We start from the raw sequence: 17,264 nt of genomic DNA, 5'->3' as shown, positions 1-17,264 counted from the left end.
TCAGCACAAAGTGTTTTGGATCTGCCAAAAAAGTAGCTTGTGGACAACTGGAATGTGTGGCCAACTACCTAACTTACTGAAGAAACATTAAAGTTCATTTTCTATATTTTAGGCTGCTATGTATATTGGCATTAGTTGCTCGACTAGACTTAAAAAATAACGAAATATTATTACAATTAAAAACGAGCTCTACGAAGGGCTATCCGGGGAAAGGCAGACAGTATATCCTGATGCATCCTGCGCCGATTCGCGACGCACAGCGCACGTTAGCCACTTAGCTCTCGCAACAAAAAAGCTCCCAAAATAAATAATTAAAACGGCGATTTTTACAGTTTTAAGGAGCTGGGGAACTAATGACCCGTATGTTTCAAGCGGCTTGACAAACAGAATCGGACCGGCGACGGGGAGCTTTGCGGAAAGATGAAGGCGAAGCCGCGTCTTGACTAGCTGGGCTAGCGCGCTTAGCCAGGCGGGGCGGCTCTCACATCCATTAAAAGTTTCCTTCCAACAGCCATAACTAATCCCGAGTCCTGCCTCGGCCTGTGGAGTTACCCCCAATATCCAACATTTTATGCCAGCTTTTCCACACTTTTCCCCCATTTCTTCAAATGAATACCCCTCGTTCACTCATTTTGTCGCAATTCTGGATGAAATTAGTGCGTCCCGCAGCTTTTTAACCACAGACAATCCAGCTCCAAACTTTCTTAAACTATACGTACCTGTTCACCAGACCTCCTGTTCTTGCTCGGCAAACGTATATAATAGTAACCTTTACGAGGAAAATCCCATGTAAAGGTGGATTTATAAGGTCACGGATACGCGAGTCGCTCGCTTCTCCCCCCTTTCGGTGCGCGGCCGGTGACGCCCGTCGCCAGGCGAAGAGCTCGGCCCGGGAGTTCCTGTCCCCGGCTGCGGAATGAGGAAACCCCGAACCGCGACACCGCGGCGCGCACACTCGGCCGCTAGGGGCTGCTTCGGGAACGGCGCTGGCTTCGGGAATATGGCACTTATCGCTGGGACAGGGGGAGGTCGAGCGTTTGTTTATTGTCCCAGATTGAGTTCGAATGTCTGGCAGAGTCTGTATTTAATCTGAAATAATCAGCCTTTCAATCCGTAGAGGATCACGGGTCAGTCCGATCTTTTGGGACGCAGATTGTGCTGTTACTGTACATGCAAGACACACCATTGGTAATTTTTGTCCTCCGAAAATCTAATGCCCCCAAACACAGAGAAAAGTGAGGACATGCCAACGCAAGGGCGTGGCGGCGATGAACTGGAGTGTAAAGTGAAGTGATGCTAATCGGCTGTGCTTGACTAGTTACTTTTTTTGCACACACATTTATTGTTTTTAATTCGCAGAGACCTCGAAATAGATTAAATCTCGATCGTGCCTTAAGGCGGTCATCTCTAGGCGCACACATTGAAATAAATTCATTATAAAACCTCAAAGACAATGTTGATAGCTGGACTGCTTCACTCCTCCAGGGTTGGCGGTTCAAATCCCACCTTCCGTTTGTGTGTGTATGTATTTACCACATTGTGGGGACCAAATATCCCCACAATGTAATAAAACCTGTTACTTTTTAACTTATGGGGTAGATTTTTCAGGTCCCCACAAGGGAAAACATAAAAATTTGTGCATGTAATCAAAAAACTAATATAGCCAAAAGTTTTGTATTTTGTTTGGCTATTATAGTTAGGGTTAGGATTGTACCTGTACATGAATGAACAGGAAGTCCCAATGATTGGAATCTATGAACTGTGTGTGTGTAATTTGAGTGTTCTGCCTGTATAGCGTGGGAGCTCTGCAGCAGTCCGATGATGAGGTGTCTCTAAATTGCCAATGATGAATGATATCGCATGAGTTTCTGCCCTGTGATTGATCGGCATGCCATCCGTGACCTCCCGGCGCCACCTCATTGGGAAAGATGGCACGGGGTCTTACGTAAGGGAACTTGCAGAAATTTCCCAGCAGAAACCAAATAACACTTCCCCTACTGATATGCTGAACATACGTCCCAGGGCAGCTTGCTGTTGTTTGTGCCTGGGTAGCTCCAAACTGCCATCATATCCCGTTTCCCTGCCAGACAGAACCTCGATTCATCAGCCTCTCATTGGTCAGGAGCAGCGGTCATCTCACAGAGTCTTAAAGATATTATGCATCATGTAGTAGGTAACAAAAGGGCTTGTTATTAGACTGCAAGCTCTCCTGCATTCCGAGGCCCGGTAGTGACAATAACTTCCTGTAATCGTAAGGCTCACAGCCACTTTAGTGTACTGATAATTGCATGTACCCATAGCTATTCAGGGGGGTAGTGACATGTCACACTTTTTTTTCTTTTCTAACACTTTTTGCCATCGGTCACACCACTCGCATAGTTTTCATGCTGTTCCTAACAGCTTACTTAGTATTTCCTAGCATTGATATTTTTGTGATGATAACCCAGTAATGCATTTGTGATAATCACAGCTCTGAGCATCATATGTGAATGTCTAAGACCATCAGAAAAATGCCGGCCCAGTAATGGCACAGTGATATTTTTCGGTTTTTATTTTCTGTGTAATAGCACCAGGGATTTGGCTTGCAGGTTTTGTGGAGTATTACACAGCACACATAATAAGTAAACATGTCAATGGTAGGGTTAGCTAGCGCTAAAAAATATTTACAGTTCCTGGGGTTTATGGCACAGTTTATTCAACATACACAAATTTGTCTTGCATTAAATTAACATGGCAAACAATGGATGTGCACCTATAAAATAGACTCTGTTTTTCCTGCACAGCCCCCCTTGTTCCTCTTATTGTCTTCCGTTTCAGCCTCTAGAAACACAAAGGGCACGGACATTTGTAGGCAGAGGGTTTCCACGCCGATGCGCCGTCACTAGTCGCGGAGTTCAGACACCTGGGAAGACGTGATTGGCCATTGCCAAGGCAGCATGGAGGACAATCAGGGACTGCCTGCGGTGAGCCTTCGAGTCGCGTGAGAGCTCCGCTCTTTAGGGCCACGAGACCCTAACACTGCTCAAATCCAGCCATTAAAGAAAGGGCCAGGGATTCCACTGGGAGAGAGAGGACCACACAACAAAAACAGGAGTCGTTATACATTCTTCCCCATGAACAAAACATTTACTGATATTATTCCTTAAGTTCCTCTCTCGCTACACAGATTGCTGCCAGAAGACGCTGGCTGTGTCTATATTCAGGGGTTCCTCCTAAGGCTGCATTCGGAGTCTGAATGTGTCACAGAAGTGCGACAAGGCTGTCCCATTTCCAAGGCTCCTTCAAATGCCGTCTAAATGCATCCATTTCCCGTGAAGGATGCACCCAATGGATCCTCTGCAGTCCAACATATCCCATGATTCATTATGCGGAGGTAAACCAGGTGTGTCAGGGTTAGGCCCTAGGAGTGACGCTTCGTGACTGAAAGGTAAGGGCGGGAACAGCGGGTGACGTAAATAGGAAATGATCCTTAGACCAGACCGTCCCGTTTGACCTTCTGTTTGACCTTCATAGAGCGCAGCCTGCAAAGGCTACACCTTCATAGACTGGGTCCTTTGAAAGATGCAGCCCCTGAATTCAGACACAGCCATTGTTAATCTATCAACTGCATCCAGTACAATCCAGTGCTGAATGGTCAGGTGGAGACACTTAGAGATCACATAGTGATCACTGAAGTGCTATGTCTTAGGCCACAGAATAATTCCACAGCGCAGTTAAATTAACTGGGCTAATTCATTTGGGTTAATTAAGGGCTAATGACAGGGAAATCGGCAGCCCATGAGGAATAGGCGCCGTATCAAAGCCATTTTCCTGGCCTGTTCATCGTGCCAGACTTAGACTTACGATGGGGGAAAGATCCTCTGCAGACGGCCTTGTTGAGAATCGTGACCAGGAACATGTGGCAGTTCTTGAAATCTGACTCCATCTTATCAATAGACTCAATCCTAGACAGGTCAGAAGCATTCTGGGTAAAGCCCCTAACCCTCAAGCTCACATCACAGAAGAGACAGTCCTGGGCTAAAGTGACCAAGAATCAACGTACATGAAAATGCCAGTCGAGTAAAAGTGTTCAATTGTGGGTTCTAACCCCACTGCCGCACCTTGGCTGTAAACTACGGTTAACATAATTCAACATCCAAATGATGACGATCCAGTTTTTCATATAATACTCACTTCCAGGCCCCCAAGCCTGCCTGCCACCGGTCAGAGAATATGTGCACCAGGTTCAGGACCTTCATTATGGCCTCCTTCACAAAGCTCACCTGCAGATACAGGTTTACACGTGAACTCCTCGCCAAAGATGGACGGTATCCACTCTGCCCCAAAGCCACAGGCCTACCTTCTCCCTGAGGAGGCACCGGTCGTGAATGGTGGACAGGTATCTATAGTGGATCTTGATCAGCTGGTCCAGGTCCTTTGCGTCCTGAACCTGATGCTGGAACTCCAGTCCGGTGCTATGAAGTATCTGACGTGGATTAATCAGGAACATCAGCTTAAAAGCATCCCCCATGCATTATACCAGTGATTCGCCCCTAGGCGGTCCATGTTTATACTCCCTCCCAGTTCCAAATAGCTACACAATATCATCAATGATATAGTTTTCAGTTTAACCATTTATCTCACTCTGGTCATGATGTAATTGTGCAGGCTGTTGACGAAATGCATCAGCTTGACCCGGAGGAGATACATCCTGTGGATCTGCGTGCTGATTGGTTCCTCTTTGGCAGTGATGTCATCACTTGGGCTTCCTTCCTGCCTTTTTGCAGCATCCATGAGGTCTGTAGGGATGCACGCAATCACACGCAGGGAAATGTTACACACAGAGGGGATTTCAAACATGCATTTTTTTAAAAGCAGAGGCAAAATGACAGTTTTTTTTCAGCATTTGTGACTATATATAAACAGGTCTACTTAGTGACCCTAATGATGTGACTAAGAAGTCAGGCACTGCACACCAGTGAATCTCAGAGTGTCCAGGTTGTACTTGGCCCATTTGATCTGCAGCAACAGCAGAAATACTTGGTTGTATATCTTCTGACACTCTGAGCTGATTACAATATCCACGGGCCACGGAACCTGGAACATAAAAGGCCCAATTGGCACAGAGCGAACACAGAGAGAGACGGAGACACACAGAAGGCAGAGACTGCGAAGCTGTCCGTTTCATGTCTTAACGCTCCCTCATAAATGGGAATACTGGCAGTAACCCACTTGGGTGGCTGAGTTCTACATGCGTTTGATCTTAATTTATTTTTCACTGCAGGATCCAAAGACATGCCTCCGAAGTTAGGGACAGAGAAAAGTGACTTTCGGTGATGATCCAAAACTACTACCTCACTGAATGGACCTGTCATGTAGCAGAACCAGTAACGTACCTTGTAACTAAGAGTGAGGCCCTCAAGACTGTTCACTGACTGTTTTTTCCTGGCTGGGTCTACGCTTTCCAAAAATATCGACAGCCTGTAACAGAAACACAACAAAAATAGCGCAGAAATATTATACTGTTTCAACAACAGACCAGCATTAATGAAATACTCTGAAAATTCTGTCAGAAAGTTAGCATTTAAGCACAGTGTTAAATAATCAAGCGGTGTTATTAAACTCCTGGCAGTCTGCGGTGAATGCTATTTGCTGATCCAAGCAGCAGGGGTCAGTGTTTCATCAGAAAAGGAACAGCACAGCCCCAGAGCTGCACTGTGACCAGGTCTGTTCCAGCACAACAAACTAATATGAGAACTGATGCATAAATACTCCTCCATAGGGATTGTTATACAACAAAAATCAGATGCCAAAAAGGAGGAGGCAGATATTTCAAAGCTTCTGAGGCTGAGATGTAAACAGGCCCGGATCCAGTAAATGATTAATTTCAAATCATTAATTTTTTTCTTCATCAGTTCACACGTTCCAGACCCCAGAGCTATAACAGTGGGGTGTAAAGCTAATTCCCTTAAGACTCTGCTGTGCAAATAGCTGACCTGCTTGGGTCCCTCTGTTTTAATGTTGCCAAGCAAATGTCGGAAAGGCCATTTTGCTGGCAGATGCCGCGTACAAAGCGAAGGACTCGCTGTACCTCATGCTGTCCTCCGGGCAGCGCTGTCCCACAGCCTCCTGCAGCTGTACGTTGAGGAAGGACATCTGCTGCCAGCTCTCCTTCTCCAGCACCTTGTCGAAGATGGCCGTGTAGAAGTCGTACATGGTGTCACCGGCCTCCAGCAAGAAGTAGTTCCGCATGGCCTGCAGGTACTCCAGAAGCCTGTGTTTGGGATGAGGTAGCCAATGAGCTGAACCAGTCTGGTGATTGACAGCACAAGGTAGCCCCACCCACCACTGCTTCCCACCCAGGTTCCATGCCCATGCCTTGCCAGATATGCTCTTAAATTTGAAAAGAAAAGAAAAAGAGAATGTAGTTGAAGAAGTAATTCACAGCAGAGGGTCCCAGTGCGAGGAAAGCCAGCGTGAGGCCCACCTGTAGTCCTTCTTGAGGGTCTTCATGAGGTTGCCACAGCACTCGACATAGCGGTGCTCGATGTGGGGGTATAAGCACGAGCGCAGGGTCAGCTCGAAGGTCTGGCAGGTCACGGACTCCGAGGAGCGGTCCAGCGCCACGTCGCCGCCGGCAAACTTCTCGTGGAAGTCGTTCTGCTCCACATAGAGCCTAAGGGCAGGAGACGTGACATGAGGCAAAGTGGGCTTTGCAGCGGAGGTAGGACGAAGCCTGCAGTTTCAATGGGCTGCTCTGACAGATGGCCTCGTTTTAGCACATTTAATTTCAGAATGGAACAGCGCAGCTTTTCTAGAATGTGGGTCTGGTGAGATTCTGAGGAGACCAGCATATTCGATGTCGTGGATTTGCGGCGTTCGCCACAGGGGAGCGCCGCCATGGCGACACGGCAACACGGCGTTAGAGGAATGGCACAGCCTGTCCAAACGAGAACCACAGGCCCAGTAACACGGCCAGACCAAACAGGAAGCGATGGTCAGATTTCGCGAGGACAAGAAAATGTTGTAGTCATCCCTGTTGGCGTCACCTGACCACTCGAAAATCAAATCTGAGTTACTGCTTTGTTATGTATCCATTACAAGTTCCCCTGTATCAGTCTCCCATTCATCTCTTTCCAGTTTTAAAATTGATTTTCTTTTTGTGTTTTTTATTGCTTTGTTTGTTGTATAACAAAAAAATTTTCCAAGTTAAAAAGAAAAATAAATAAAATATCCAAAAATAAATTGAGTGACAAAACTGCCTGACTGACTACACGAACTTCACTACGGACGAGGGGGCCAGGAAAAAAAATCACGCTCCAAGTGTTCTGACACATTAGCGAAGGCCGGGGGCAGCTGTCGCACCAAAGTCTAGCGCGTTCATGACAGACGAGATGCCACATTAGGAGGGAGATGTGGTATTTCAGCACAAAGTGTGATTCAGTCAGAACGCAGCGCAGGGGGGGGCCATGCCCGATATACTGCTTTCATTTATAAATGTAAATGAATGGTAATGGGGGAAAGGAACTAAATAAAAATACTGTTTTGTATTAGGAGGTGCAGCCCAACATGACACACCATGTTATTTCAGTATCTCTGTGGAATCTGTTTGGCCTTTGTTGTTACATATTAGCAATTTTTTTCCTATAAGAACATTAATTGTTGCTAAAGTAAAATATCAATTTGATGGTTAATTTAAGGCAGATTTTAGCTGTTTAATTTATTAATAATAATAATGATTTAATTTATATAGCGCTTTCCCAGAGCTCGAGGTCCAAAATTACGAAGTTTTACAACCAAGAAAATATACTGAAAACAACTGAAACAAAACCAAAAGCAAAATGAGAATAACTTAAAACAAAACGAAAATAAGTAAATTAAAACAAACAATACAAATATTATGAAGTTGCAGCCTGAAAATCAGAGTAAGAGTGATATATGTTTAGATTTGTTTAAAGGACACAAATCACTCGAATCGGTTCAATGAAGAATAAGGCGTCACTGACAGGCCGCCGTGACACTGCAGGAGCTCAACGCCAGCCAGCACACAGCGGCAATCCTGGGCCGGCGCCGGGGCATCCTGCAGCGCAGCCGCGAAGTCTCCAGCGGGGCCCACCTGGCAAAGTTTATGGCCAGCAAGGGGTCGTGCACGTCATCCAGCTCCAGGTGCCGGGCCATCAGGGACTGCATCCGGATCAGGCTCTGCCGGGCGGCCTGGCGCTCAGCAGCGGTATCTGCCGGGGACTCCTCACCGCGACGAAGGCGCGACTGCACCGACTCCAGGAAGAGTGCGTAGAGGCTCTTCCGCTCTGCGTCTGTAATGCAGGCCGTGTTCTGTGGATCAGGGGGTGGGGGGGGGGTGTTCCACTCTGATGGGGGCGGGGACTGGATAAGGAACTGCCGAGTAATTACGCAGAACTGGTTACGCGATCTGCCAGTGTATTTGTTATCTGCCAGTGTATTTGTTATCTGCCAGTGTATTTGTTATCTGCCAGTGTATTTGTTATCTGCCAGGGTATTTGTTCCCAAAACGCACATTTCCTCACACGGACAAACCAGGACCATGCGATGCCCGTCAGACAGCTGTATTCCACTGGAGATTTTTTTTAATTATTATTTTCTCCTACTCTCACCTACGTAATGACACATCTTATTCAGCTTGCTAATTGATTTGGCTCATTTAACACCTACTGTGAGTCATCAGCTGTATAAAAAGGCGGAATGCAGAACAGGCTAGATTGAGGAGTGTTTCTGTTGTTCCGCTTCTTAGGCAGTATGGGTGCTCACTGAGGGGCGCAGGAGGTCAAAAGGACAGACCTCGGGACGAGCTGTTGGGTCGCTCCCCCGCCTTGCAGTTGAGGTTCTTCAGCAGCTGCATGGACTTGCCGGCCATGATGATCTGCTTGAGGACCGGCTTGAGGAAGGACACCATGGTTTGCTGGCCTCCGCAGGGGACCTGGTCGCTGGCCGAGCTGCCGCTGGCTGCATCGCTCAACCTCTCCTCGCTGTCCACTGCCTCCGACACGCTGTACAGGGTGTATGTGGCGTACCAGAAGTCCCTGTGGTTCACCGGTACGTCCTTGTTCCTATTCAACATGAACCCAATAACACACAACACCACTATAAGAACCAACCTCTGATGTTCAGCAGAACATCTGAGAAGGTTTTTACAACTGCAGATGATCGGCTTTTGGGAGACTCCATACTTTTACCTAGTGTTGAGTGCGGCTGAGGAGCCGGTAACAAACCTCTGAATGATGAACTCCTTGGCAGGATCAAACAGCTGGCCGTGAAATATCCACTCATCCACGATCTCCAGATAGGGCCTGACGGTCTCCACCCACAGGGAGAAGAGCAGAGCCACCTGAGAAAAGGTCGGTGTGAGTTATTCTTGACAACACAAGTCTTCACACTTCTGAGAGAAACTGCTAAGCTCTCAATACAAGAGAAGGGAATAATTATAGTTTATTCATCCCCCATTCGCCGACCCCATCTTACTCTCCATGATACACACAGACACATATGCAGGTGAGAGTAAGCTTAGGAGTGAGAGCACAGGGTCAGCCTTCCGATCAGAGGCACAGAGGCTTAGCACAGGGTCAGCCTTCCGATCAGAGGCACAGAGGCTTAGCACAGGGTCAGCCTTCCGATCAGAGGCACAGAGGCTTAGCACAGGGTCAGCCTTCCGATCAGAGGCACAGAGGCTTAGCACAGGGTCAGCCTTCCGATCAGAGGCACAGAGGCTTAGCACAGGGTCAGCCTTCCGATCAGAGGCACAGAGGCTTAGCACAGGGTCAGCCTTCCGATCAGAGGCACAGAGGTTTAGCACAGGGTCAGCCTTCCGATCAGAGGCACAGAGGCTTAACTGGCCGAGTCACACACTGCCCGCCCATCTGAAACTAAAATGCTCAACGGAAAACAAATATCTCCAGTGGGACAAAGACTTCAACACCGTGTTTGTATGGATGACAAAGATAAAAAAAGAACACAGGAGGAAATAGAATGGACTAGAAGGAACCCAGTCGCTATCAGTCTGGAAACTTCTCTCTGGTGAACGTCAAACTCACCGCCTGCTCCGATGCCTCGCCCACACTGTCGTACTCGATGATGGCCTTGTAGAGGGTGTTGAGCAGGTGTGATGCCCGCACCACGTTCGGCGTCCCAGGGGGGACCTCAGCCACTCCTGTGCAGAAGACCTTATGCAAGACCTTGACTTGGGCCAAGTGAGGGGCGAGGCGCTCAAGCACAGCAGATAAAGTCACGGTCTCATCTGTGGAAAGAGAACCAGCGTGTCGACCATCAACACCAGGCAAGACGTACCCCACCCCACGGACCCCTAGACATGAGCAGTCAATTGGCTTTCGCTCTACACGATGAGGCGAGTGGCCGAAGGGCACTTGCCATTAACAATGATGCCCCTCTCTATGGTCGTCAGCTCCTCCTTGAAGCTGACAAAGTACTTGTAGAGAGCCCATACAAAGGCCTGGTACGTTCTGAATGGGGGCTCGGAGCTTTTCTTGGAGGGGGGGTTGGCGCCCGGGGGGACCGGATCGGCGCTGTGGCCCGTCACCTCATCGATAAACCTCTGCAGCCTGAAGACCGCCTGGCCGTAGGAGGCGATGTGCTCCAACACAGAGCGCAGGCAGTTCTACAACGGCAAGAGAGAGGAAGCTATGCAGGGACACGTCCATAAAGGGAAATGAGGAAGATACACACTGGAATGTGGAACGCGGGGGCACTTACGAGTCTGTTCAAACAGCACCGTGAGCATAAGGCTTCGGCCATAAATACCAACACTGTAAGGACAAGCTTGGGGACTCACGCTGGTCAGGTGCGTGACCACCACGTCTGTCCGGACCGAGACCTTGCCCTCATGATGTTGGAAAATGAAAAGCTTCTTACACCCCGACAAAAGCCTGGAAGAAAGGCAGCCATGTCAGTTACAGGCAGCTCCTTCAAAGGGCCCTGAGGGACGTTTCACTTCCTTCTCGCCTTCCCGAAATGACGGCCTTCTGTGTGTGAAGCACAAAAAAGCATTTATTTCCAAAAGAAACGTAAAATTCTCCAGTTCTTAAATGTGTTATGCCTATGGTCTAATTATTACCCTAAACAGACGGAAGAATAGATCTTTTTATGGAAACGGCTGTAGGATACAGTAGCCCTGTCTCCTGCGAATCTTTCCATCTTACCAGAGGGTCTCTCGTATCACTTGGGTCTCGGTGACAAAGGCCTTCTCTTCGGGGAGATACAATGGATCAGTGTTGTACAAATGCTGGTCCCTGCAGACCAGACAACAGCGGTTGAGTCCGAGTTGCAGGTCATGCTCTCGACGGCACCAAACTTACAGAGAGTCACCCGTGGCAGTCTCACCGCAAGCAGCGACTGGGTTTAATCGCGACGGGTGACCTAAAATGGTGCTGGAATGCATTTCATAAATAAAACGAAAAAAGGAGTGCATTTTTTCTTCTTTTAGCAGATGATGATGGTTGATTATTATAACAACATAGCCTATCATCAGCATCTTTACCGTAACACGAGACACAAGATGGCTAAAAAGGCTAATGGTGGCTGTGAGGAGAGGTCTAACAGTGCTTTTCCACTGGCGTACAGGAACGAGCCGTACCGCAAAGAGAGACCTAGTTACAGTGCGGTTCCAGCTCGCTTTGGGTCAGCTCGGTAAAGGCGTTGCCAGTTTTTGAGGGTGACAGTGACGTAAAACCAAAGGGACGCTTATTTACTCTTCACACAGCATACATCACGATTTACTGTGTGCTAATTTCGTAATATTCTACCACACCCGTGAGAATCGGCGTGTTATGTTAGCATCAAACGCTAGCAGAATTAGCATTCATTTCATTCCGTTTAGCTGTTTTTTTTAAGTAGGAATTTTCAAATCCCGAGTTATCAGGAATGCCGCAGTACACCACAATGTACCATATTACTAATATTAATATACAGAACATGCCCTTTTTCCCTACAGATAATCCATCTGCAGAACACTAATATCTCCCTGCATTTCGACCAATCAGATGGCGGTGACGCAACCAGCTGAGTTTGGTCACGCTTATGGCCCTGCTGGGAAGCACAGTACGGCTCGGGTACGGCTCGGGTACGGCTCGGTTCTTGATGGCAGTGGAAAAGCGCCACAAGCGAAACTTCAGTGCACAGATCGGCTGCTTTGACCATACCAGACATTGAGCAAGTTGGAGTGGAGATGCAGGCTGTGGGAAAAGCGGGGGGGCTGAGTCTCCCAGTAAGGTGCCACCACATGTTGCTCCAGCCACGTCCGTGAGTCTGGCTCGCCCACTGAAACCAGAACACCCAGCATAGTGATTAAGGCTGCACCTGTTCCAGAACGTACCATTACACTGAGAGGGGCACTGCCGTTGTACCCATAAGAGGATTTTATTTGTAATTACTCTAGTAAAATATCCATCTGTATAAAATGGTAAAAGTGTGACTCACACTCTCACACTCTCACACTCTCACCTCTCCAGGTCACCTGTACGGCCTTCTTGGAGTGTTCAGGGGCCTCCTGTGGAGTCCTGTCCACCTGAATGCCCGAATCTTCTCTGCTCAGTGGCTGTTGGCTGTCATCTTCCTCGCTCTCTTCCTCAGACCACTCCTGTGAAGCACGAGTTAAGTGCGTGGGGTGACCCCACCCCATTTCCCAGGGCACCGAGCTTTACTACAGTAACCAGCACACTGAACTGGCAGCTATAATTGGGATAATTATCCACTAAGTTGCCTTAGTACATGACCAAAACATGACAGCCACAGGCTCGATCTGAACCAGAGTTTGGATCCTCAAGACCAATTTAATCTTTTAATCTCTTAAGCCCTAATGGTATGATCCACACGGTCACATGACTAAGCTGCCTGCTGCAACTCCTTTAGGGATAATATCACAGATACTACTGTGAAAAAAGCAAATGTGTTTCAGGTCCTCCAAAAGCCATTAGTGGACTTCAAATGCTCAAAGTGCACGAAAATGAGAATCCCATAAAAATCACTCACAGGAGTGTCAGGATAGGGACCAGCGTCGAGCTCCTCTCCCTCCAACAAATATCTACCCCAATCAAAGGTGTCTTCTTTTTCTGCACAGATGGGAAAAAACAGAAGGGTCATGTGGTTTCAACACACCTGAACGCGGCAACCAACAATCAGGGAGCTCACCAGGCTCTTTCACGCGGGGGGTCTCAGTGTAGTGAGCGTTGGACGGGGAATCGGACAGGAAGAGCAGCAGAGAGAGAATGCCATGATGGACGTCAGTCTGCAGAGGGACAAGGGCAGGGAGCATACCGTTATGCATCACATAGCATGCCGTTATGCATGACATCACATAGCATGCCGTTATGCATGACATCACATAGCATTTATTTATTTAGCAGACGCTTTTGTCCAAAGTGTAGTACAAGGATCAGAGAGCAGGGTCAGATAATGTCAGAGTAGCAATTAGCGTTAAGTTCCTTGCTAAAGGAACCAATGACAAAATCATTCTGCCAGCAATGAGATTTGAATCAATGATCTTCTGATCAGAGACTTAACCTGGAGAGACAAACACCGCCCATGCATACCTTCGTCCCCTCTGTATTGGGCAATGGCGAGTTCAGGAACTCCTCCGTCAGTCGGATCCAGCTCTCAGCTTTCCTCAGGTCTGACTTGACCATGAGCTTTTCATAGATTCTTTTAGGGAACATGGAGGGCAAAAGTGATCATCTGCCCAACAGACAAACATCCATAGACGCACTACAGATGTTACCAGGGAAAACTGTACAGTGAATCAACACTAGACACTTAACAGTAAACTCACCCGCTTATGGTGCGCTGGACTTGGTGTTTGTTGACATCAAGAAAGCGATGGAACCTGATTGGTGAAACGTGTCCATTTAAAATTCATACCACAAAAAAGCTAATGGTGCATTGACGATAAAAACGAATTATTTATAGGAATTAAGTAAATTATTTATGCTGCTGCTTTGCCCGAACACTTTTATCAAGACCAAAAAGCCAAAGCTCAGTTTCCACCCATTTATTAGCCTACAGCTTTTTCCCAGGCACATTACCCAATTTCTCAGAGGTTCAACAAAAGGGTCCCTCCAGGGAGGGCCAGGCTTCGACTCTCTGATCACTACGCCGCCCGTAGCACTGTGTGTGGCGCCCTGGAGACATCACCCGAATATCTCTCTCTGGACCGCGCGCACCATCATCCACAGCACCATTTCCAGCAGTCACCTGTTGCCTGCGAGCTTGCAGAATTAAGGCAGCCCGGATCTCACCTGAAATTGGACCAAACAAATTTAAGCGCCGCTTGAAAATTCGGCTCCTCTTCGTCCTGAATCCCACTGATGTGCTTTATCAGCTGTTTTGCCTCCACGTCCATTTCCTTTTCAAATTTAGTCCAGTATGCCATCTTGGCGTTTGAATGGACCGGCTAGCCGGACAGCCAGCCAGTGTTCAGTGCCCTATAGCTATCTGGCTCTGACCACTAAACATACAAGAAACCTTCAATGTTCAATGTTTTAGATCTGAAGCGTTTGCCACGGCATGAATAAAGTGACGTTTAAGTGAATGAAAGCGGTTTGTGCAGTAGGCGACTGGCTACACAGCTAGCTCATTATGCTAAAAACAACAACAGTACAGAAAGTAAACGGGCTGCTCGAAAAGGCGGAAACCCATCACTGCACGTAAGACCTTCATGCTGCAAAATGGCTTAAAATAATAACATTATATACCGGCACATTTACACTATTTTGTATTGTATTTTCTCGATTTGACGGCGACCCTAAGTCTTTTTTCCCTCCCTCCAGTGACAGCTCGGTGGCCAACAAAAACGTTACCCGGCGGCCCTTGCACCATTTTGTTTGGGATTTCCCTCCTGATTTGACGGAGACGCGAAGCCCGGTGGCCAACAGAAATATTACCCTCAGTGAACTGCAGCTCAAATAGTCATCTTCCGCATGTACAGACCTATTTAGACCTATTTTCCAACCAAATGTCTGAGTGTTTTTTATGTCAGCCTAAATCTCCAACGAGCAAAAAAAATAGTCAATGTTAGCAAATCTGCCTGAATATGAGAATATGCCTTAATACTGTTACAGCTTTAAATTTACGCTGTATATATAGTTCTGACCGTCGTCTCTAATCTCCCCATTAATCCCCATATATAGGACCTTCATTATATAACGTATTTTACATTTTTATGTATCTAGTTTTGTGTATGAGTAAAGTATAAATATCAAGAAAATGTTAAATTTATTCTTGCAATTTCAACAGTATGAGTAATTTAAAATTGTTAAACGAATGTCGATTTAAAGTGCGTAATTGCTGCATTTCACTTGTAAACTCGCTATGGTTTTACGACGATCCCTTAATAAATACATCCCGCAGAGTGTTCAACGTATAGGTAATTTTATATTTGGGGGGGGTTTATAGTTCATGACAGCGACTCTGCTAATTAACTAATTTCTCATTTAACTATAAAAAGGTGCAAAGACCCTCTGACGGTAACATTTTACGACCTTTGGGTCGAAATAAATGTTAACTTAGCCCGGCGGGATGACTGTCCACCCCTCGAAAGGATGCTTAGACCATGAACTCGGCATTACTGAGCGATTGTTACAATCTGCAAATTTTCAGTTGGTGGTTGACACGTACGTGGCTGATTTAAAAATCAGATGGAAGCACGGTCATTCTATATGGTGTGAACCTGGCTTCTCATTCACACTACATAACATGACCTTGTTTCCATCTGATTTGTGTACTTAAAAGTTATTTGCCTGGCCCAGAGAGGTTTAAAGTATTAAAATGGGCATGGAAATCTAGCTTCTCATTCACACCTTTATGCGCTATAGTATGAAATGCCTTGTTTCCAACTGATTTTTAAAGTATTAAATCAGTCTGGGCTAGGTCAATGTCACCTTTTCTATATAGTTGGGTACCTGAAGTGTACCGAGAAGTTGATATTTTCCCGGCCCAGAGAGGTTTAGGCCTCCAAAATAAATGGAGACCTATAGCAGTTGATTTAAACTAAGCTGGACAATAACTGATTTTTTTCGGTGTTAAATCAATCTGGGTCAACACAATTTCACTTTTCTATATAGTGAGATACCTGCTGTGTATTAAGAAGAATATGACGTTTAATTCAGGTGTCATATTCCAAGAGAGGTTTATTGTCAATTATATACACCGGAATACAGCGTTATGAAATACCGTTTCACGCCGGTGTTCTGTCGATATATGCTGCCTTGTCGAAAAATGCTATAGTAGTGCTAATCGATAGCCCTAACCCTAACTCTTACCCTAACCCTAACCCTAACCCCCCCAAACCCCTAAAACCCTTACCTTAACCCCTAAAACCTAACCCTAATCCCAAAACGGTGGAACTGCACATGCGCAGAAAGGCTCGATAGCACGGCCCCACATGGTGCATTTATATAGAATATCAAAATCAATAAATAAATACAACTATAAATAAAAATGTTAACACGTGGACCGCGTAGTTTTGCACGCATGTCCAGCTACAAAAAAGCTACATATGGTAAAAGAGAAATTACCAATAATTTTCATGAAAATCATTTTCATTATATGCGTAACTTCCAACGTTTAAAATCACGTAGAAAAGGTCTCAATGATAAACTGCGCAGCTTTCGCCCCCGCGAACGGTCCCGCTACTGAAGCGGCAAATAAGGAGCCTGGTTTGGTGCTCATTTATCTTACTAGCGCCTATTTCAGCTGGCTTATCTCACAGCGGCAAGTGTTCCTGTGTAATAGGCTACTTACACACGGTTAAAACATTATGCACTATATATTTCACATCACGCTTCTATAAGTCATTTACTGTTAAGAATCCAAGCATCCAAGCTCACATTGCGCGCGGAATGAAAAGTCATCTGTTTTGCCTAACGAAACATGATGCAAATCTTTATTACTGTTAGCGATAAGGCAGCCTTGTTCCATAGTATAGGCTATATGGACTCGATGTGTTGCAACCTGTATCCTAAACGTGTCCCGGAACCCTTCCGACCGGCACAACACCTGTAAAACGCAAACTTACCATTTTTACAACGACCGAGAGACAAGTAAAAAGTGTGCGGATGACCGATGAGTTGATGTGTATCACATTGTATCACAGTGCAAAGGGAAAAATTATAAATACAAATAAATGGTTATTATTAACATTATCTAAAATCTAGAGGATACAAGATGTGTGTCTGAGATTTTTATACGGCACTACGGGTACATAAACACGATACTGAATTGTTTTTAAATATCTAAAAAAAAAA

General features: G+C 46.4%; 2 protein-coding genes across 5 annotated transcripts in view; both read right to left on the bottom strand.

The window, feature by feature from the left end:
* Positions 1–975, bottom strand: part of cyfip1 (cytoplasmic FMR1 interacting protein 1) — a 30,425-nt gene extending 29,450 nt beyond the window's left edge. Inside the window, exon 1 of the mRNA XM_023800816.2 lies at positions 720–975. The gene's annotated coding sequence lies outside the window, so the exon portion shown is untranslated. The remainder of the gene's footprint in view (positions 1–719) is intronic.
* Positions 976–2,533: 1,558 nt separating this feature from the next.
* Positions 2,534–15,289, bottom strand: tubgcp5 (tubulin gamma complex component 5). Of its 4 annotated transcripts, XR_002836845.2 has the most exons (24): positions 14,259–15,289; positions 13,793–13,846; positions 13,557–13,665; positions 13,156–13,252; positions 12,997–13,076; positions 12,469–12,604; positions 12,168–12,285; positions 11,169–11,258; positions 10,802–10,895; positions 10,381–10,627; positions 10,047–10,249; positions 9,228–9,343; positions 8,797–9,065; positions 8,096–8,294; positions 6,467–6,655; positions 6,071–6,253; positions 5,376–5,460; positions 4,956–5,076; positions 4,624–4,778; positions 4,340–4,465; positions 4,174–4,262; positions 3,844–3,944; positions 2,959–3,059; positions 2,534–2,820 (listed from the first exon to the last, which is right to left on the bottom strand). XR_002836845.2 is itself a non-coding variant. In XM_023801081.2 (23 exons), the coding sequence occupies exons 1-23, from the start codon at positions 14,390–14,392 to the stop codon at positions 3,013–3,015; spliced, it is 3,042 nt and encodes a 1,013-aa protein (XP_023656849.2). In that variant the 5' UTR covers positions 14,393–15,288; the 3' UTR covers positions 2,534–3,012. The 4 variants fall into 4 exon arrangements, 3 of the variants coding, with proteins under 3 accessions (XP_023656849.2, XP_023656850.2, XP_023656851.2); XM_023801081.2 differs by having other exon boundaries at positions 2,534–3,059; positions 14,259–15,288; XM_023801082.2 differs by lacking the exon at positions 14,259–15,289 and adding an exon at positions 14,155–14,258 and having other exon boundaries at positions 2,534–3,059.
* Between the last annotated feature and the right edge of the window lie 1,975 nt (positions 15,290–17,264).

The sequence above is a fragment of the Paramormyrops kingsleyae genome, chromosome 1, assembly GCF_048594095.1.
Source record: "Paramormyrops kingsleyae isolate MSU_618 chromosome 1, PKINGS_0.4, whole genome shotgun sequence".
NCBI lineage: Eukaryota > Metazoa > Chordata > Actinopteri > Osteoglossiformes > Mormyridae > Paramormyrops > Paramormyrops kingsleyae.
The sequence above is the reverse complement of the archived record's forward strand: the minus strand, read 5'-3'. Positions and strand labels throughout refer to the sequence as shown.